Source organism: Micromys minutus (genome assembly GCF_963924665.1).
Source record: "Micromys minutus genome assembly, chromosome: 1".
In the NCBI taxonomy this organism is placed as follows: Eukaryota; Metazoa; Chordata; class Mammalia; order Rodentia; family Muridae; genus Micromys; species Micromys minutus.
This window is the reverse complement of record NC_137969.1, coordinates 138,564,164-138,587,512: the sequence shown is the minus strand read 5'-3', so window position 1 is coordinate 138,587,512 and position 23,349 is coordinate 138,564,164. Positions and strand designations below refer to the sequence as shown.

Here is a 23,349-nt window from a genome sequence, read left to right as displayed (position 1 = left end):
ATATTACTGCTCTTGTCTTTATTTGCTCCAACATTTATTAATTTCCATTGATGAGTTTGAGTCAACTTTATAAATGTTTTGCAGAGTATGGTGTTATTAGTGATGCATTTCACTATTTAGCCCTTTAGATATTATAGTCCGCTGCTGAGGAATCATGTTTTCTATATCTGATGAGCAGTTTTCCTTTGCCTACTTCCAACATATTTTTAAATGTCTTGTCTTTTAGCAATATATATAGGCAACGATCTTTTTGTATGTACTAATTGGGTTCAATGGGCATTTTGGATTCACGATCAATGGGTTTGATAAAGTTATTTGTATTTATTTAAGTTTTATAGTTACTATTAGTTTTTTCTTCTCTGTTTAAGAACACATTGCATAATTAAACACACACACATATACACCTTTTGACAGATTATAGTATTTGTTTTATCTATTTATTTTATATTGTCCTATTTATTTTAGATTGTTGTTTACTTTTTTTTGAAGTTTGTAATTTTTATCAAATTATGTATTTCTGAGAGTTATATAATTAAATTCTTGTTAACTCTTGGTACTGATCTAACATATAATTTTACTTAATTTATTTTTTCTGATATTTGAGTAAGTATTTTACATTTGGCAATAACAATGTTTGCCAAATAAACTTTCCATCTAAATTCTTAAGTACATGAGCAACTCCTGAATTTAATTTCAAATTTAGTTTGTATTCCTTCTCAAAGAAGGTTACCAGTATATATCTATAGACTATTCCCTGAATCTGTGTCTGTGTATATTAGTCCTAATAATTATTTGTGTTTGATAAATTATACTGGAGTCATTCTATCCAGTCAAATGGAACGGATAAACTGTTAATATTAATGGTATCCTAAAGAGTATATACTGTCTGGAAAACCCATGAGACATTTTTAATGAGGGTTGAGGAGTAAAGCTGTGTAAAAGGCAAACAATTAGTTATGGAATAAATACTAAAAATGAAAGCCAAGACATTTACATTCTTTCTGTGACCCAGAATATTTTCTTAGTTATATCAAAATATCTGTTATAAATAGAAGTACAAGTGAAATAGCATCCAAGCTATATTAGGTAAGAAATTCTGAATCTAGAGGTTTGGTAAGCAGACTTGTGTGCTATTTAACATTGTCTATCTAATATTGGTGACCAGAATTTGATGGTGAAGCACAGCTTTGATAAGCAGGAAAAAAGAAGTTCCTTTGCTATGAAACTTAAAATCAACTACACAATTAATAACTACTATTAGTATTCCCACTTGTGTTTTTTGTTCAAAGCAAGAGGCTTTATAATGATTAATGGAGAGCTTAGAATGATTTTTAAAAAGGGCAACCAGAAGACAGAGCCATGAAGCATAAAGGCAGAGATTTCAATTTATTGTGGCAATCCTGCTGATATTGTAGAGATTTTATGTCTCTCTAGATTTCTTATCACTCATTTAAATATTATTTCTACAATAAATGATCAAATCTTAAAATTTTTTGGTAAAATTTACAGGGAGGCGTAAACATAGCATTATGCCTTACTGAAAAAAAATAGTTTAATGTTAAATTTGTATTGTGCTAGATATAAAATTACAAGCGGTAACCTTGGGGATATCTTAGCAGGTAAAGTTTTTTTTTTTTTTTTTTTTTTTTTTGCACAAGCATAAGGACTAAAGATGGACTTGCAGAACCTAGTAAATGCTGGTTAGGCAGACAGTACAACCTGTAATTCCAGCCTTGGGAGGTATAGAGTGGTTTCTCAGAGCAAGGTAGTCAGCAGAACACATTGCATTGAGAAGCTCTGGGTTTACCAAAGCGATCCTGGCTACCATAACTTGTTACTACAGCAATGAAGGATTATTCTAATCAGTCTAGGTCAACCAAAATACACAGATGCATTCAAACCCGCACAGGCACACACACGTGCTCACGTGTGCACTCCAAAAAGAAAGGGAACTAGAGACAGAGATGTCTGCTTGCACACATATATGCTCCATATATGACAGCATGCATATGCACATGGTGTACATGTATAGACACATGAAAGGAAAAATGGAAGTACCAACAATAATATTTAGAATTACAATTGTACAGGTACAACTACACCTTTTAATCTTGCATGTGCAGGCTTTTATTAATGAATTACTTTTCCCTTAATTGGGTGTGTGTGTGTGTGTGTGTGTGTGTGTGTGTGTGTGTGTGTGTTGCTCCATGTTGTTGTGGCATTGGTTGTTGTTTGGACCAAAACAAAACATAACAAATATAATAGAAGAGCCAGGATTTGCAATGGTCCTACAATTCTTTCTTATTTTCTTTTATCTCAAGCAGAAAAGTGTTGAAATTCTGAAAATAATACTGTCCCTATGGACATGCAGCTGCTGAATGCACAGGCCTCCGACAGTAGAAAACCTCTTTTTCTAAGGATTTTCATTAATCCTTCTGTGGCCTAGGGATGGAAGTCTGAGTCTCTGTTCTGACTCTATAATTACTTACACACGAATAAGCTCACAGCCTTAATGTGTTTGTTTCAAAACCAAAAAAAAAAAAAAAAAAAAAAAAGACATGGATATTTGTGTGGAATAGCCACTGATTACAGAAATGTGACTGATGTGGAACGTGGAAGTGATCTGGGTGCTGTTGTCATGACCTAGGCTATAAAGGATGATATTATCTAGTGAAAATTAAGGGCATAGCAAAAAACAGAGGACAGACACAGCATCATATTTTTAAGATATGTTTCATAGACTGGATGTAATGTCCAGGGTTGCAAATGATTTACTAAAACCATTTTGATGTTTTTGGCAAGATAGCAAAAAGGTAATTGTATTTATTTTGTCTGAAACAGTAAGCACACCACAGGTTAATCCACTTTCTTTTTATTAAATTGAATCATATGTACAATAGCTTTTTTCTTTTTGATATTACTTTGAAAAGAAAGTTTTTCTGAGAACTTACGTTGATTACAGTATGACAGCATTTAGATTAGTGGAGACAATTGTGCCACTTTTGAATTTCACACAATATTAAGAATATACACATGTGGATAATCCGAAGGTTTCCTTTTCTACCTGTGTTCACAGAACACCTTACAGTAATCATGTTGTAACTTGAGCACACGTGTTCCCATGAAGTCTTGAGAAAGGAAGACTCCCTTTGGAGCATAAAATCTCTACAATAACTACAAATTCCATCATTTTAATTTTTGTTGCCATACAAAACATGCTTCACTTGTGTTTCCCATTTACTGGACTATACCTCATGCTTACTCAGCCTCCACTGACTTACCCTTGTTTCTTCTCTACTTCTCACCAGCATTTCCTGCTTCACACAGTCGCCTTGTCTGCTTTCCTCTCAAGTGTATTGTGTTATTCTCAGTTTCTAGAACTAATTTAGACCCTTTCCTATCCTAGTTCATCTCTCTCTTCCCCCTTACCCCCTTCTCTTTTCTTGTGCCCCTCCACTGCCACATTTCTAGATCCTTCTCTGTCTTAGAGAAAACATGGCATATTAGTCTTCCCCAGTCTGCCTTACTTCATTTAACATAGCACCCTCATCTCTATCCATTTTCCTGCTAATGTCAGCAAGTTATTCTTTAGTGCTGAATGAAAACTCATTACACGTATGTGCTTGTTTCTCTCATCTATTCATTTGTAAGGAGTATCTAGGTTAGTTCCCCAACTTTCCTGAAACGAGTCGTGTGAAAATAATCATGGGCAAGAAGTACTTGCCATAATGGTGGTTTAGATTACACTGTGTATATTTCCAAGTCAAAGAGAGCTAATTCCGATCAACTGGTTTATTCTTTTGTGGTACTGCGATACTGACTTCCACAGCGGTTGCAGTGGCTCACGATGACATCAGGAATAAATGTGTGTTTAAACACATATAACACTGAGATCACAGACATTTTAAGAAAGATGTGAACTCAGTGGCCATGATAAATTTTATACTAATAAAACAGAGATAATTTGTCCTTTTTGATATTGTGTTTTGGCTGTCTCTTGGCATTGTGTACTAGAAGCCACATGCTGCAAAGCTGAAGTTTGAAGATGCCCTCTTACCTGGTTAGACTATCACAGTGAACTGAATCAGTGTTCTAAAATCCTAACTGACTTGAGCTGCTACTTGTAAAATTATAACCAAAGGAACAAAGTTCCTGACAAATCTGATAATGCTCACCATAGATAATGGGTTGCTTTTTAATAGAGTGCTGATGAGATCGTTTAAGATGTTACTCAGTTTATTAATTTGTTAATTTTAGACATTCTTACTCACTTAATTTTATTCTGTCTTTGAAAATTATTATTGACAAGTTAATATGTTCTAATTTGTTTTCATTAATAAGGATTTTTCAATCAAGAATTCCAGGTTTTCAATATTAAAATATTCATTAATTATTTATAATTACATACACTAAACTATTTAGTATTTGTCTTAAAAGTGGAATAATTTCATACATAATGTTTAGTTTTTAATTTTAGATATTATGTTATATTTATCATATAATCTCATTAAGTAATAAGTTTCTTGATCAAATCATAGACTTCCTTTTAGTTATTAATTTTCTCTATGGCACTTGAAAAAAGTTCAGAGCCCCAGGGTTTTGTATGTGGTAGATAATCAAGTACTCTACTATTGAATGATTTCTTCAGCCTCCAAACATATAAAAGTTTCTTCTTACACTGAGTGAAAGGAGGTCCAGTGACCTACCCAACGTGGGATTCATCTCAATGGGATGTTCTAATGCCCGACACTATTACTGATTCTATGGTGTGCTTATAGAATGGAACCTAGCATGGCTGTCCCCTAAGAGGCCCAACAAGCAGCTGACTGAGACAGAAGCAGATACTTATACCCACCCAATGGACTTAAGTAAGGGACCACTGTGGTTGAATTGGGGAAGGGCTGGAAGAAGTTGAGAAGGAAACAACCCCATAGGAAGACCAATATACTCTCAGACACTGAGCCACCAACCAGGCAGCATATACTAGCTGGTATGAGACCCTTAATAGATATACAGAAGAAGACTGCCTGGCCTGGACTCAGTGAAAAAAAAAAAAACAAAAAACAAACCTAATCCTCAAAAGACTTGGGGCCCTAGGGACGGACTGGAGAGGCCTGGTGGGGTGAAGTGGGGCACGGTGGGTGGGGACATCCTCTTGGAGACAGTGAGGAGGAGGAATGGGATAAAGAACAGTAGAGGGATGACTGGGAGAAGAATGAAGACTAGGCTGTTTAAAAAGATTAAAGATAAATACTAAAAAAAAAAGAAAAAGAAAAAAAAAAGATTCTTCTTATAACTATTTTCTGTGACAAACTACTCCTGAGGAGCTTTTGTATTCATAACTGATTTCTATTCAACTTAGATAATGGATAATAAACAAAGAATAATTGGTAAATAAAACATTGAAGGAGATGGAGTAAAGAAGAAATCCTCCTTGCTCATTCATGAGTATTGTTGCATATTCATACTCAATTACTTATGAACTTCCCTATGAAAATTATTATACAAACTTCAAAGGCTAAATGTCTTTCTCCAATGATTCTATTTATATAATGAATTAAATGTGAGCTCGTAAATATCTGCACATGTCCATAGGCAATAAAATAATCAATTTCAGTTTTATTTCATACATAGAAAATTAATTGAGTCATTCCAAGCAATATTATTACAATACATTCATGAATTTTAAAGATGTTCCAAGCAACTCAGACTTCTACTGGCTGAAAGATTATTTTTGCCACTAATGTATTACTTCAGAAAAAGATGACATTTGTATTCAAGTTAGTTCATATAGACTTTGAACATTTTATAATTATTTTACCAAAGAACTGGAACTATTCAGATTGATTAATTTTGTGAAACAGAAATTTTGTGTTACATTTTTATGTCAGAACATTTTTCTTTATTTTAGTTTCTATAAAATCAAAGATGTTTCTTTCACCTGATGAGTTGCCAAAAAGTCAGGAAACTTCGAAAGCTTTGTGGCTATAGTTACAGAATTTTAACTCTATCACTAACACTCTCCCTTACATTTTATAGTAAAAGAAAATACCTGATCGGTAAGCATTGAAAAGTTTCCTCTTTCATTGGTAAGTTATGTCAGGTGAATCTATATTTTATCATTTAAAATTTAACCCTTAGGAATGGAATGATGGCTCAACAATTAATAAACACTCATTTTGTGGAGTATCTGGGCTTCTTTATTAACACTCACATGATGGTTTTCACTCTTCTGTAGCTTCGGTTGCAGAGGTTCACATAGTATCTTTGGATTTCTTTAAACATCAGAAGTGCACACATTGTACATATACTCACACAGGAAAAACACTCATACATGTAAAACAAGTACATTTAGAAACAGAAAATAAATAATGGCTCCATAAAAACAGAGACACTGATTTAAATCAGAATTATGATCTTAGAAATTTGGCAGTTATTAACATGATTTGCTTATGTTCAGTCTACTTATTTACAAAGATGTATAGTCGTGTCTATGATGGATAATAGCATTAAAATGATGTTGCAACTATTTTCTTCCTCTACTTTGGAAGCACTGAGCTCTCCATACATATGAGGATTATGCATGAAATGCAATGATTTTCAAAGATTCCAAGACGAAGATTTCTGCTGTTTGACTCTGTAGTTTGAGCATTGGGTAAGGCATTGGGAATGCTCACTGACTTGAAATTGTGCTACATTTACAGTTAGCATTTCATTTTCCCAATGAGAGATGAGTTGTCACCAATTGTCACACAGTAAGTAGCAACAAATATCCAAAAACGAAAAAAGATCACAGTAGCCTTGCTAGTTAGATTTTTGTTCAATTGATGCAAACCAGAGTCATCGGAGAGGACGGAACCTTCATTGAGAAACTGAGAAAATATCTCTATTATCAGTGTCTAGGTAAGATTATAAGGCATTTCTTTTCTTTTTTTTTAAAAAATTTGATAGTTTATGTATTTACATTTCAAATATTATCCCCTTTCCCGGCTTCTTCCTCTCCCATTCTCCCTCCCTGTACTTCTATGAGGATGCTCCCTCTCCTACACACCCACTTCCACCTCAACAACCTGGCAGTCCTCTACAGTGAGAAAATGAAATTTCACAGGAACAAGGGCTTCTCCTACTGATGCCAGACAATGGTAAGGCATTTTCTTAACTGTTGATTAATGGAAGAGGGTCCAGTCTATAGTGGGCAATGTCATCCCAGAACTGGGTTTGCCACTGGGAAAAACAACATTATCAACCACCCAAACCCTCCAGAGCTCCCAGGAGCTAAAACACCAATCAGTGAGCACACATGGAGAGACCCATGGCTCCAGTTGCATATGTAGCAGAGGATAGCATTGTCTGGCATGAATGAAAGAAGAGGCTTTGGTCCAGTGAAGGTCTGTTTTCTCTGTGCATATGAATGCCAAGGCACAGAGGTGGAGAGGGTAGTTGGGAGAGGGAGCATCTTCGTGGAAGCAATGGGAGGGGGAGGGGAATAGAAGTGGGGGGAAGGGAATAATGTGTAAATAGAGAATATCTAATAAGAGAAAGAAAGAAAGGAAGGAAGGAAGGAAGGAAGAAAGGAAGGAAGGAAGGAAGGAAAGAAGGAAGAAGACTGAACAAGCTATGGAAACAAGCCAGAAAGCAGCAGCCCTACATGACTTATGCATCAGCACCTGCATCCATGTTCCTCTCCTGATTGAGTTCTACCCTGACTCTATGCAGTGATTGTTGAAGATGGAGAAGTGTAGGCAAATAGAGTTCTCCCCAGTTTGCTTTTCATAGTAGTGTTATATCAATAGTAATCCTAACTAAGACACACACTTTTCTACCATTTTACACCATAATTGTACACACATTTTTATATCACTGTATACCATAATTGCATACCTATGCTGCTTATCTTTTAGAATATGTCTAGTTCATTCTCAGATTAAATATTTGGATTGAATGTCAAAGGTCACATGAATATGTAGACAAATGATCACATGACAAAAAAAGATATTTCAAAATGTTTCATTAACTTTTGCTTGTGCCATACAAGTTTTAATGTGTTCATCATCCCTTCATCAGGGTTCATACGGCCAACCCTCTGCCCTTCTCACTTTCCTTTGTGCTTTTCCCAAAGAACAAATTGTTCTGCCCATATATTCTTGGAGTTCGTTTTTGCCTTCAATTAGATAGTCATAGACTTATCAGGGTCTACATACATAGGCAAAATCCACCCCTACTCGCACAGTATCCAACACTTGCCAATAACTTTCCTGCTAGTGGTAAGAATGTGTCCTGATTTCGCATCTCCGTGCTGACGTTCTTCTCTTCTTGGGCTTCCACAAGGTTTGGGCATGCCGTCAAGGCAGTTGTATGTTCAGATACTCGGCTGTCCTGCTGAACACAGACGATGCTTTTCTAGTCAGCCCCCTTCTCTGGCTCCTATACTCAATCTGCTTCCATAGCTTTGAGCCTCTGAAGAGGGCGTACAGTATATTTGTTCCATATCCTATTCAAAAGTGGATACACTTCTTGTATGCTTATCACCCACAAGAAGAAATTGATTTTTTTCAAAATTTAAAACTATTTATCCCAATTATACCCACTTTAAGATAACAGGATATATGTAAATATACATATATATATATATATATATATATATATATATATATATACTTATGTACATGTGGATATATGCTTATATACATATATGAAGTAATGAACTAAGAATCATGCATTAAGATACAAATCATTATAATAAAGAACCTTACAAACAAGGGCAAAACCCAAAACATTTTGTTTGCAGGTTTGTCATGCCTAACTAGAGTAAAAACACTCTATTCTGAAACAGAAAACTTCCAGTAATTATAAATGAAAGCAATGTATTTCTGAGAGCTGTGGAAGTATATTTCAGACTCGGTGGTTAATAATGGGAAGAAACATGGCATCCAGGTTTTATTACCTATTTATACTGTTCTAACTACATGTTCTGAGTTCATGGAAGATATTATTCCTTTTAATAAACCACAAATTTTATGGTCTGAGATAATATTATCATTAAACTGACCAAAATATACTACACATAGAGTATAACATACTTATTGAAAGAGAAGATGGCATTTAACCAATACTGAGTAAATCTCAAAGGACAAAATTGAATAGTTTTAAAATATGACATCACAATATAGTACCTCCAATAAGCTATGAATTGTAATTGACCAAATGTAACGTTGGTAGAGTATTATTCAACTGGCTAATAAGCAATGCTAAAATCATGAAAATGAGAATAATTTTAACATTAGAATTTATTTAAGTAAATATTTAGAATTTTAATAAAAATTACTGGTTCTAGGCTGGCAAGATTTCTTAATCGGCAAAAATGCATTTATCAAGACGGTTAACCTGTTCTTGAATTCAAGATCACTCATAATGGAAGAAGTAAACTGAGTCCTTAAAGTTGTCCTCTGACATCCACACATATACTGTTGTGTGCAAATTAATGAGAGCATGAACATACCTGTACACACACAAGATAAGTAAATATTTTAAAAATTAAAATATTTGTACTCTATTTGCCAAAGAAATAATGTCTGTGTTTCATAAAGCCACACTTGAAGTGGTCAGTTACAGCTGAGATCATAAAAACCAATAGACTTCCTTTATCCACATAGAAAAGTACTTGTTCGCAAATGTTCTAAATTCAAAAATTTTATAATTTGAACATATAAAATTTGAATAATGCATAGGAAAAATTACTTTTGTTTTTATAATATCATAAAATAATATCAATTATGATAGAATTCCAATTAGTAGAACTTTTAGATTAGGGAGAGATGTATGAATGAAAGTTTGACATTAATAGTTTCACTCTAGAGCCAGAGACTGCAATACAGGATGGGCATGCTTCAGTTCTAACACGCTTGTTTCTGAGTATTGGAGCATACAGAAACGATTTATTGTGAATATATGGTGACTAAAAATAGTGACATTGTTTCTTGAAGTAGTAATTGTGCAGTGGACCAATGTGTCCTCTGAGCCACCCTCAGATGAAAGAGAGACATAGGTCCTGGAAGTCAGCTTGATCTGCACATACAAATTATCACCTTATGTCCTGTGTTTATGTATGCTTTAAACTGTCCTGCTTTGGTTCTGATCTTCAGATAACTTTGGAATGGTTAGAAATCTGATCTTTATTCCTGTTGTGATATTTTACCAAAACTGGATATTGACATTTTTAACTGGGACAGTAGATAGATTCAGAGATCAATTTAGATTGCAGAGCTCTTATGCCAGTGACTGGATCCCAGTTTATACATTTAGAGATCAGAACACTTAGGACTAAACCTGAACTGCCAGGCATGATTTTCCTCTGAACAAAGACAGTCTAGCATCTTCGTTCAGAACTTGACTATGCATTTTCTTTAGCACTATTTCTTAACTTTAATTGATCCATACCTTGATATAGGAAAAATAGAGATAAAATAATAAAAGCAGAACTGGATGATTCGTTACCATGATAGCATTACAGCCAGAACAATTCCATTCACTCAGTACTTCTTAGTATGTATTTGGGAAAACAGTCTAAGGAACTATTGATTATAACCTAAAACTTTAAAGTATTAATAGAAAAGAAGTAATAACGTGTGCTGGTGGATTGGAAAGGAAGCATAAGGGCTAGCTGGCACTCCAGGTAAGAAGCACAGAAGGTCAGGAGCAGCAGAGAGAAGGAAGGCATTTATTATAGCTTTGGGAGGAAACAAATGGTGTATGACACACATGTGAACTGTTGACTCACTTCTCTGTGTACAGCAGACATGGGATAGGATAGGAAAGATGTGAGGGAGGGGTGCACATTTCCAGAAGTTTTCAGGGCCTGAGAAAATAGAGAAATGTATAAGCATTTGAGAGAGATGCCATGCCAAGCTAAGCTAACTGTATAATGAGGACTTAAATTAAGGCAAACAGAGAGGAAATACACAGGGAAAAGATGCAACGAACATGGACTGAGAGTGTGGCACAGAAAATTGTCTGAAAGGCAGAGGCAGTCCCTTGTCCACCTGATCAACATTCATCAACCAGACCTCCCAAAACTCACAGATACTTCACTGGGAACAACCGAAATATCAGAGGGTATTTTTTTGAACCACAGAATCATACGCCCTCCAGAAAAACTGAAAAGACAATGTTTTCCGTGCTTTCACAAAAATTACTGTAATCTCCCTGATAAGTTTGTGTGTGTGTGTGTGTGTGTGTGTGTGTGTGTCTGTGTGTGTGTGGGGGGGTGTGTAAAAGTAACTAGAAATTTAAGTAGCCTTTTCCTGAGTTATCACTGAGAATATTTCCAGTTTTGTCTGTTTTATGTTTGTCATTTCATCATATTATTTTTTCTATGAACAGCAAGATTATATCTTTATGCTAAGAGAAACAAACTTTCAGTGTACTAACGGTATTATTTCAAAGTTAATCTAAAGCAAATAAAATATTGTTCTCATTTCTTAATGTACTTAAGAGGGGAATGGCATGAGTTCTTGATCGGAATATTTTTATTTATTTATTTATTTATTTATTTATTTATTTATTTATTTATTACAATGTTTAAGGTATTTCTGTTTTTCCTTTGGAATATATTTTATGAGGCTTTGGTATTACTATTGAAAGTATATATAAATAAAATTGTACCAGAACAGATTTTGCACACTTTATTTCCATTAGCTGAAATGATTATGAATCATGTGACATTAATGCACATTCTTTGAAATTGGCACCTGGAGCAGAAAGTGTGCAGCTGTTCTGTCAAATGATGCTTAGCTTGTGCACTTAGCATTTGTTTGCTTCAAAGGGCTGTGACTGCTTTGGTTTATAATGTTTGATGATCCTGATATTTTGCATTAATGTACTTGGTAACCTTATCATTCTGAATCTTGTAGCAATATATGATATAGAAACACGTCTTCTACAAGCATTTGAAGGCGAATGATTGAAAACTGTCTTGCTAGAAAAGGTATCATAAAATAAGATAAATATTTATGCAATATTATTTTGATTTTTCTTTTGTTGATCAATGTTATATTTCCTTTTTAGTAATATAAAAGATACATATTCATTTGACCTCATGATAAGTTGATTTTTTTAATATTTTGTTCATTGTTCTTTTACTGTAAATATCAATTATGATATGCAGAATTTATTTACAAGAAAAGAGTGACAAATTATTTGTTAAAGAATATACAAGCAGGTTTTTTTTTCTTAGAATGACCAATTAGCTTCAATAAAATATCAAATTTGATAATCCTTTTAAAGAGAGAAAATGTGATGCAGAATGAAGGAACTGAGCCCTCGGGTAACACAAACATGTGCAAGCTGTTGTCATGATTAGGCGTTCGTGTGTTTCTCTTATGTGCTTGAGACACTCTGCAGTTTTCTGTCAGCGCCTCTTACATGCCTCTGTCTAATGGCAGCTAAGAAGTTAGAAGTTTTAGGAAGGCAATCTGAAGTGTGAGACGTATTTCCACATATGAATGCTACATCTTTTATATCCTTGTGAACTGAATAGAATGTTAGCTTGTGACTACGAACGTACCTCATGAAGTTGTCATAGAAGTTAAATCTCAGGTGGCAGTTTTTAATGGACTTGATCTTTAGTCAATTGGTTTCCACTGCTGTTAGCCCCGGGGTGATTCAGAGGTGCTGCCAAAGGTATCAGAGAGAGAAACTGCTTCCCCATGCAGATTACACTAGAGAGAAAAAGAAACCAGGCCCTCATGTTCCCCTCGAAATGAATTAATGATCCCGCTTCCTTTACCCCAACTCCTACCAGACCCACCTCCTTGTTTACTGTATTTAATGACCTTTCTCTCTCCCTGTACCCCCAAATCTGAAATCCACAATCAAAGTAAACAAATTAAAATAAGACCAAAAAAATGAAACAAAAAGCCATAATGGTTTTAAAAAAGAAAGAAAGGAAGGAAGGAAGGAAAGAAGGAAGAAAAAAAGAAAGAAAAAGAAAAGGTCTGGTTTTTGTTTTTGTTGTCTAATTATTCTTGGGCTTGGGGCCTATCTACCCTTGGAAAGTGACACTCCATTGGAGAAAACAGATTCCCAGCTGCCATTACTTGTAAGTAGTTTCTTGGTACGAGACGGTGTTGGTATGCTCCTCCTCTTCTCAGTGTCTGGATTTTGTCTGGATGGAAGGTGTGCAGGTCTTCCGTGTGGCCCTCACAGTCTCTGTCAATGTACAGGCGTGACCTCGTATTTTATATGGAAATTGTTCCCTTGAAGTGTTTCACCACCTCTGTCTCTTTCATCTTTCTGCCCTCTCTTCTGCTTACCCCTAAGCGAAAGGGTTTGATAAAACAAACCAACAACAGCAGCAGCATCACCCTCATCTCTGCACATTGTTCAGTTGTGGGTCTCTGTGTACAGTGCCATCTGCAGCAAGAAGCGTCTGTGCAGAGGGCTGAGTGGCCTACTCATCTATGGGAAACCAGGGTGTCAGCAATGGTCATTTTGTTGCTATGTAACTGTTCGCTGAGGCAGCTCTGTGGGCTAGCATCAAATTTTTAGGCCATTTAAATAGTATACGAACAATAAATTTAATCTTACTTATAGACGTACTGTTGGTTTAGAAAAAGATAGAGAAACCAGAGATATGTTTGGTGGAGTGTGTTATGGTGTGGGGAAGAGAACGACTTTGCGGCCCATGGTGATGCATCCCTTCCCCCTGAGGGACCAGCCATAAGACGGTTTAGTACAGAATACAGTTTATTCAGGACATGAAGAGGGGAGCTGAAAGAACGAGGTGGGAGAGAGAGGGAAGGAGGGAGGGAGGAAGAGAGGAAGAGTGGGTGGGAGGGAGGGAGGAATAGAGGAAGGGAGGGAGGGTGGGGGAGGGGAAGAGGATCAAGTAGAGAGAGCAATAGAGTAAGGAGGGGGCAAGCAGCAGGCACACCTAGCTGTTGTCAGGTAACTGGGGCAAAGCCCAGGCAAAATGCCAACACTTATTCTGGTTTCGAATATTTCCATTTTCTTTACTTTTGTTTTTTATACATATAGCTATTTTTATTTTTTATTCTAAATGTATATATTTTTCCTCTTTAGCCATTTCATTCCTAATTTTTGCACATTTGAGTTTATCTGATGATATACATGACACTTGGGTATATAAAGGTACAGGTAGTGGGAGAATAAATGCTTAGTTTGTATGAGACAACAGATTAAATTCCTAACACAAAATTCAAAAAATGAAAAAGAATTTCTTTGTGAATCTCTTCTCCCCAAGCTTTTGATATGACTTCTTTCATTCATTCATTTATTTATTTTTTTTTAGGTAGGCAATTTTCTTTTATTTTTAAAAATTATTTTATTGAATATTCTCTGTATTTACATTTCAAAAGTTACCCGCTCCCCCCACCCCTTTTCCCTTCCCCCCTTTCCTCAATTGGCTCCATGAAGGTGCTCCCTCTCCCAATCACCCTCTCCACCACAGTGCCTTGGCATTTCCCTCCACTGGGAAAATGTGCCCTCACCAGACCAAAAGTCTCTTATCACACTGATGCCAGACACTGCTATTTAAATATGAGAAAACACATTCCTTTGGATAAATTAGTTTTTATGGCTTTTTGTGAATTTTTTTCTATTTACAATCTGAGTTTCCATAGTTTCTCACATCTTTCTATTTTATCGTGTACAGTGGGAAGAGATTGGCGAAGTTGATGAAAACTATGCCCCCATCCACACATATCAAGTGTGCAAAGTTATGGAACAGAATCAGAATAATTGGCTGTTGACCAGTTGGATCTCTAACGAAGGTGCTTCCAGAATCTTCATTGAACTTAAGTTTACTCTACGGGATTGCAACAGCCTCCCTGGGGGACTGGGGACCTGTAAGGAGACGTTTAACATGTACTATTTTGAATCGGATGATGAGAATGGGCGAAATATCAAAGAGAACCAGTACATCAAGATAGATACCATTGCTGCTGATGAGAGCTTCACAGAACTTGATCTTGGCGACCGTGTCATGAAACTGAATACCGAGGTCAGAGATGTAGGACCTTTGAGCAAAAAGGGATTTTATCTTGCTTTCCAAGATGTCGGTGCTTGCATCGCTCTGGTTTCTGTCCGTGTCTACTACAAAAAATGTCCTTCTGTAGTTAGACATTTGGCTATTTTCCCTGACACTATCACTGGAGCAGATTCTTCACAGTTGCTAGAGGTGTCAGGCTCCTGCATCAACCATTCAGTGACAGATGATCCTCCCAAAATGCATTGCAGTGCTGAAGGGGAGTGGCTGGTTCCCATTGGGAAATGCATGTGCAAGGCCGGATACGAAGAGAAAAATGGCACCTGTCAAGGTAAGCCTTTGCCTGTGGACTTGTGAGGGGTCTGCACTTCTCTTGGATCATGTGTATGTGTTTCTGCCAGTGATGAGAAGTGACCTTTTACTTTTATGGAGAGTGTTTCTCTTCAGGTTTAATTTCTTCTTTGGATTTCAAAATTTCCAAGCATTGACGAAAGATTTAATGCACGATTTTATTGACGATACATAATTAATGCTCAGAGAGTGTATGACTCTCCGTGTGATATTTCATATTCACCTTGTCCTCAGAAGTTTTCTTTTGAATGGCAAAGCCAATAGTCTGCCATCATTCATTACAGGATTGTTGTTCATCTGCCACTGTGACTTTCGTTCATGAAGTTATTTTCTATCCTTGTTTTTCGGTGCAGAATGTAAATGCTAAACTCTTGTGCTGGCAAGCTTTTAACTGCCATTTAAAAATTCTTCACAAGTAGGTTCAGCAATATGAACTTCCCCGAAGAAAAACATTTGTCATCTTGCAGGACTTAGCTTACTATGTTGTTTACATATGGTTGCAATTATATGCTTGCTTTTCAAAATTTATAGATCAATTTTAAATGCATAATAACCAGTGCCCCATGAAAATAACTGTTTGGAGACAGAGCCAATATAGAAAGGTCATTTCAAAGCAATTTGCACTTGGAGAATTTTTTCTTTCTGCTTTAATTTTTCTTTTAAATTGAAACTTGATCATGCATGCTTCCTCATTCATCTGAAAACGCTCCCATTTTGCTTCAAGTATGGTAAGTTGCCCTTTTAGACTTGGATATTTATCAATGGCTTTTTGAAACAAGATAGCACTTCATACCAAAGTGGAAAACAGTGTTTGAGGAAGGAAGCATTTTTCTTTCCATTGAAAATGTGTGCCCTTGTCATATCTTAATTTTATGTAATAACAAGGGATTCCTGTGTACTGACTAAGGGGAAAGCCCAATGCTGAACAGACTCTTCTGTTGCTTTCATAAACGTTCTTGTTTCTTAAGAACTTTTTATGTATAATAACCTATCTAGTTTGCTCAAGACTGACTTTAGATTCATTAAATGTCTAGAGAGAAAAGTTGTATCATTGGCTTTGCAAACTCAATGTGGCTGGTTTATTAATTCTCTCAAAATTTCTTGCATTCTCTCTTTCAGTATGACCTCCTATTTTAAGACATTGACAATATTACCAATAATTAATTATATAGTCTTTTTAATGTAAATTATTGAAGCACATATACACACCAATACACACTTAGGAATGTTATCAAATGGACATTGTGCATTTAAATCCTTTTAAGTTTTTGGTGTAGTGAATCATAGTTCATTTGATTAGACTTATGTAAATGATCTAATACTTTGTCTTTTGATTTTGAACAGTTACATTTGTTTATGGTTAGGTAATATGTAATTGTATAATAAAACATCTATTAAGTCAACGTTGAGTATAGTTCATTATAGCATATTATAGATAAAAGTTTAAAAGTTATTTTTAACTGTTTATTGTCATTTTAAGATAACGATCTACTGATCATTTATGTTATTTTAGGGAGTAGGTAGAGGTTAAGTTAAACCACTACAAAATTGGTTCTCATTCCAATTAACAGAGGGTATAGGAAGCCCCTGAGCCATTAGAGGATAAAATTTGAATGATGAGATGAAAATATTCTATTGGCCTTACCACTGAATGCGTAATTGCTCAAGGCAATGTGCTTCTATATGAAGCACACTGTATGTCTGCTCCTGTGAGAAGTAAACATTAGTGTTTTGCCTCATACTCTACACAATTGAGTACGGGGTCACAGTGAGTAAGAGCAGGATGAATTGCAAAGGCTGTGTTTGAAAGATTTTTCACATTACAATGGCTTAACGGTTCAGCACTGACTCTTGCATGATACCTGAGTTCAGTCCCCAACACTCATATGCCAGTTTGCAATCATTTGCACCCCAGTCCCAGGAAGCTCAACATCGTCATCTGGCCTCTTTGGGCACCAAGAATCTACGTGGTACACAGAAATAATACAAGCCAAATACCCATGCTGAAAAATAAAACTTAAAAAATAAACGGATGCATTTAAATTCTTAAGATTTTTCTCACTCCTCCATAGTGGAGAACTACTTACTGTCTGTGTTTGCAGTGTGGCCAAGTCTGTGTGTGAGCCAGTATATTTTATACAGAGATACCTATGTTAATAATGCCTCTTTTCTTTTAGATATTTCAGTTACTTTATTATGTTAAGTATTGCCTTTAAATATGAGCATACCTGTACCTACAAAGGAAGGGAGCATCAGGTCCAGTTTAAGACCATTGTGAGCTGCCAGGTGCTAGGAGTCAAACGTAGGTTATTTGTACAAGGATCCTAGCTGCTGAGCCATTTCTCTTGCCCCAGCCAATTGTCTTTAGTATTATAAAATATTATGTATTCATTTTCATGGAATTTAAATATATTGATTTTATAAATAACCCATCTTATTAAATAACAAAAAATTGAGTGTTTGCTTAAATGCTTTCACTCATTCTGGAAAAGTTTATATAATTAGTGCATGTGTATGAAAAAATGGCAGACATGCCATAAGGCTTAAATTATACCACTGCATCCTGAAATACTGAAATATTAAGTTGAAAGTGATGTTTGGAATAATCTTACTGATCACAAGTCTCTGATTCATTTTCTTCCGACCTACCTGTCCAAACCATCACAATATGTCTCTAGAAATGATCATTCAGTTACCTATCCCCTAGACTTGTTCGCTCTCCTCTATTGGAGTTCTGCTTTAATATGTAATGCATGCCTTTGTGGATAATTTTGTGAAGTTTTGACTTTGAAACATGTGAATGTAGCATCTATAAAGAAATGTAAAGCTTACAGCCTTACACATGCATCTTCTTCTCCCCCTCTGCATTTTAAAATTCAGTAGGAACCACTATGAGATGTTTTTAAAGCTTTAAAATCCTGTTTTAGGTTTGCATGCTATGGTGAAGCATCCTGATCCAAAGCAACCATCCCTTGGGGAGGAAAGGATTTATTTGGCTTTCACGTCATTGTTCATCATGGAAGGAAGTCAGGACAGGAAGTGAAGCAGGGCAGGATCCTGTTGGGAGGGGTGAACAGAGAGGCCATGAAGGAGTGCTGCTATTTTCCTTGCTCAGCCTGCTCTTTCACAAAACCAGCAACCACAAAATAACCTACACTCTTGTCCAGTCACAGCCTGCATCAATGGAGGCATGTTCACAGCTGTGGATCCCTCCTCTCTGATGACTCTAGCTTGAGTCATATTGACATAAAACTAGACCGCTGAGATCATCATTAGGTTTGTCCTTAATTTTCACTTTGCTCTTTGCTCTCTTTTCTACATACGTCACGTACAATATTTGCTCAGTTTTTCTGAAGCATTTTATTTGGTCTTTTATAATTCTTTTGAAAGAATTATAAAATAGTCATCTCAGTCCATCCTTCCTGGTTAACTTCTGTTCACCCTTCCCATTGGCAGTCTACTGCAGCTTCTTGAGGGATGCTATGACTGGTCAACACTAGGTGATATTCTCCTTTCATTTGCTCACAAACAGCCCTTTCTTACACTCATTTAGACTCATATGCGTCTACCTAGTCTATAATTTATTATTTCATTAATGATTCTCTCTCCTTCAACTACACTACTCATTCCTGATGGTACGAGTGAACTATCTTTGATTTAAAGAGTAAGAAAGAAAATTTGAAACCAAGAAGAAAGGGGTTAGACTCAACTTAAAAAGAAGGAGAATAGAATAAGATATTCAACATACAGTTTTGCTTATTTATTTTTACATTTCTATTTACATGCAGAATTGTTCTGTTCTGTGTCAAAGATTTTTTAAAACAGTGGTTTCTTAGTCAAAGATTCAGCAGCCATATTCTCAATATCCAAAAATAAGCCATGTTTACGCTATGAAATGATTGACACTTCATATATTTGACATTTTATATATTCAAGACCATGGACACCATCTCAGTCAATTTTTGTCAAAGCACAAAAGTGGCCCATTGAAATATATTTATAAAGTGGCCTTATTGCATAATGCCATTTAATTACTTAGTTTCTCTGCTAACCAGATTATGTTAAGGTTTAATTAAGATTGTAATTATGTCAAGAAGCTAAACTTTGAATATATGTTTTACAATACATTATCATATATGAATATTGGCAGAATCTTCTCCAGGTGATGACTTGATAAACCTAGTCAGTCATTCCTGTAAGAACTATTACATGTGAAGACATGCTGGACTTGACCTAAAGATTTCCAAAACTTGAACTTCAGGATTGAGAATGCTAAGCATTTAGCTACCTATATTCTCTTACCCTTAATGATAACATAATACAGGATAGTACACAAGGCCATCTATGTCATGCAAGGTCCTTTATCTTCATACCAGTTGAAGCTCCCAGTAAATTTTCAGACACTAAACCACCAACCAAAGAGTTCACATGAAGGGACCCATGGTTCCAGCGACTTATGTAGCAGAGGATGACCTTGTTGGCCATCAATAAGAGAGGAGGTTCTTGTTTCTATGAAGGCTTGATGCCCCAGTGTAGGGGAGTGCCAGGGTGGGAGACAGGAAGTAGTGAGCTGGTGGGTGAGGTAGCACCCTCCTAGAAGCACAGAGAGAGGTTTCTGGAGAAAAAACTGGGAAAGGGGATAACATTTAAATTGTAAATAAAGAAAACTTCAATTTAGAGAGAGAGAGAGAGAGAGAGAGAGAGAGAGAGAGAGAGAGAGAGAGAGAGAGAGAGAGAAGTGGACAGCTTTATCTGTAATAATGTGTAATGTGTTGGGTCAAATAATACAGTACTCTAGTTTTCATTTTATTAACAAAACTGTGCTCTATATTAGCTTCATAACGCTGAAATGCACGCATCATGTTTCTGTAGTTAACTACTCTAAGTATACAAAATTATTTCTTCGAAACTTTTTTTTTGGTTTTAGGAAAAGAATACTAAATCAAATCTATTGAAACATGTGTATTTCTTTACCTGCTATTTATCATTATTTCCATCCCCCCCCAAAGGAGTCATACAACTTTCTTTTTAGTACAAAATGGTTACAAAAAGCCCATTTTGGAAGTTTCTGCTTTTTATTGAAATGGATGTGTTTGACAGAAGTAGTTGAATTCACATGAATCAAATGTTGCCCGCTGAGTTCTCCTGTGCTTCTGTTGCTGACTTACTCAGACACAGAGCAAGACTGCTAATCTTCATCACGTGTGAGTGGAATGAGGCAGTCATTTGAAATTAGCCCTACATAATTATGGTTTCACTTCTATCAATTGGGGAAAAGAGATTTCGACTGTGGGTCATTGCCAAAACCAGTCGGAGTGAAGGTATATAGTGCAGGCTAAAATACAGGGTAAAGCCAGTTGCTCGTTAAGGGCTGTGGAGGAAAAGCTCTTATTAATTGTCCAACTGGGAGATGATTGCACAGCAAGGAAAAGTGTAGTGAAAATACCCAACTCACGGGAGAGCTTCGATTCATAAATGGTTCAGATACAGAATGAAGCAATATGGTGATCATTCATATCTCTGGCTCTTACTTATGATGGTATGAAAACTGGCTGGAAGTGTAGCATATTAGGTGTTCCTCTAATTATGCATCGGGGAGCCTAGTTGTTTTTAATTAGGAAATTACCACAGAACATCAAAGAGTTTGAAATGTTGGTTCTGTTTTAGTCAACAACTAGAATGCTATTTTATTTGACAATAAGAAACTAATATTAATTTTAAATTTTCTCTAAATGTTAGGAGTTATACAAGTATAAAATGAAAGTGGTTTGTATGTGTGTAACTCTATGTGCATGTGTGAATATATGCATGTATGTGTGTTTAATATTCATATGTCAGTATACAGGTGTTTATGTATTTGTGCACCTGTGTTTGCAGAAATATAAATGCTCTATGTAAGCATGTATGTATGTTCATAAATCCATGTGTGTACATGTGTAGGAGGAAATACCATGGCCTGTCAAATAGCTAGCTAAATATTTACATGTAATGACACATAGGATAATAAAAACATATTAGTTTTGGTTCTTTCAGCTTAAACCACTCTCTATTGAGGCTTTGGAGAAGTTCTATGATAGTTTTATAGAATATTACCCTTACTTTATGTTGCCTTTCATTCTAAGCCATCTTTTCAACACTGTCATTAATATTTTTAGCCAAATACTTAAGAGATGATAAGAGTGAGAATGTGGGTCAGAGGCATCAGGGAGGATTTTAGCAGGTTCTTTGATCTCACCCAGTAGAAGCCAGAGGAATTCCACACTTCATTTAGAAAGCATAAAACTGCCTCCAGAGATGCCAAGTACTTTGCCTGATATCCTTCCTCACAGTTGAAGCATCTTGAGAAGCACTAATCTAAGTCTCTCCAGTGAGCCTTCATGCCAACAAATGCAAACACATACAACTGGAAAAGCAGAACACAATTCTTTAGCTTTAGAGGCATGGTAGATTCTATGGAACTAACTAGATATCTGCATTAAAAGCTCCCTAAATTAACTTGAGAATGCTGAGAAATAGACTGTGAAAGACAGTGAAAGTCTGGCGATTTCAGCACACTGATTGGGATTTAGAATGCTTGGGTTTACATTGCTCATTTTAATTCACTGTCCATCATTTAGAAACAAGGATGTGAATATCTGAACTCCATTTTTCTTTACTTCCTTCTTCCTTTACTGCTTCATAGCAGATGACAGGCTTTTAACATAGAGTTGAACACATTGGATATTTTTCTTGACACTCATCGTATATATCTTATTTTATTAAAAAGTGTATTTATTGGAATATACAGTTTGTTATAAATCTAGAGTAAATCTAGGATGGAACACTCATGATTTCTTTAAGTTGCATTGTATATAATTATATTTCCTAGAATGACATATGTATAAAAGGATTTCATTTTACTAGGTGAACCAAGCCATTTAAATATCCATGTACTTTCTATATAAAAATACATTTCTAGATTCTCAACACTGTAAGAAAACCTACATAGTATCAACCCTTCTCTAATCTAATTTGGTTTCAACCAGTACATCCAGTCTGTACAGTGTTGTTTCTTATGAAGTCTAGGAAGGCAGAGAACAGTGCACAGGTGTCGCCCTTGAATACCAAATATAGAATATGTTCTGCTGGGAATGGGAAACAGAATATGCTTGCTTAGGGTGAAACAACAATAATTCTCTTTATTAAAAAGTTGATGTTTTAACCTTTAAAAAAACCAAGTACTGACAAAAATGTATTCATATACTTTTATGCAAAAATGCTTAAAATTTGTATATTTATCTTTGTTTTTTTAAACAATGTTGTTCATTAAAAAAGTTGCTGTTTCACACAAACACTGAGAAAATTCCAGAAATAAAGAGAATAACACAAAAACCACAAAAACCTTTAACACAGCAATATATGATGCACCAATTCATATTATGTCATACTGTTACATCAATCCTGTTTTTCCCAGTGTTTGAATGTCAAATTTTGAGAAATAAAAGACATACTGATTCACCAATGAACTGGATAAAGGAGCCTGTTCTAAAATCTGTTGCACTGTCTTAAGAATAGAGAAGAGTTCATCAATATTTGAGGTCAAATATTTCCATGTTTCCATAGATTTTTATGTTATTATGCCAATTGAGCATAATAAAAGAAATTTCTGGCCACACCTTGGAAACCTTTATGAAATCAATCTTTTTAGTAACATCTCACATTTGATATTATGCATATTCATGTTTAAGTAGAATAATATAAATATTTTCATACAGAAAACCACTATGTATGCAGAAACTGAGATAGAGATAAATACCAAAAACCTACATAAAGACAAGTAAAACTATAATTATCCTCATGCCAATGTATATATGTTAAAATTCAGTATCTATTATTTTTAAATATTATTCAATAGTTAGCTCCTTCTACAGGCATTCTTCATTTTAATTTATGGCAAGGATTATAATTTTATTTCTTTTAAAAGAATCGGAGAGAATTATGGTCCGTAGATAGCA

The 23,349-nt window shown here is 35.4% G+C and overlaps 1 protein-coding gene across 8 annotated transcripts in view; it reads left to right on the top strand.

The window, feature by feature from the left end:
- The window catches only part of EPHA5 (EPH receptor A5), a gene marked incomplete at both ends in the record, with an annotated part of 356,599 nt that overhangs the window by 61,854 nt on the left and 271,396 nt on the right, over positions 1-23,349 (top strand). For all 8 annotated transcript variants that reach the window (XM_080935769.1, XM_080935768.1, XM_080935766.1 and 5 more), the window contains one exon: positions 14,672-15,335. In XM_080935769.1, coding sequence (XP_080791895.1) covers positions 14,672-15,335 — 664 coding nt within the window. The remainder of the gene's footprint in view (positions 1-14,671; positions 15,336-23,349) is intronic.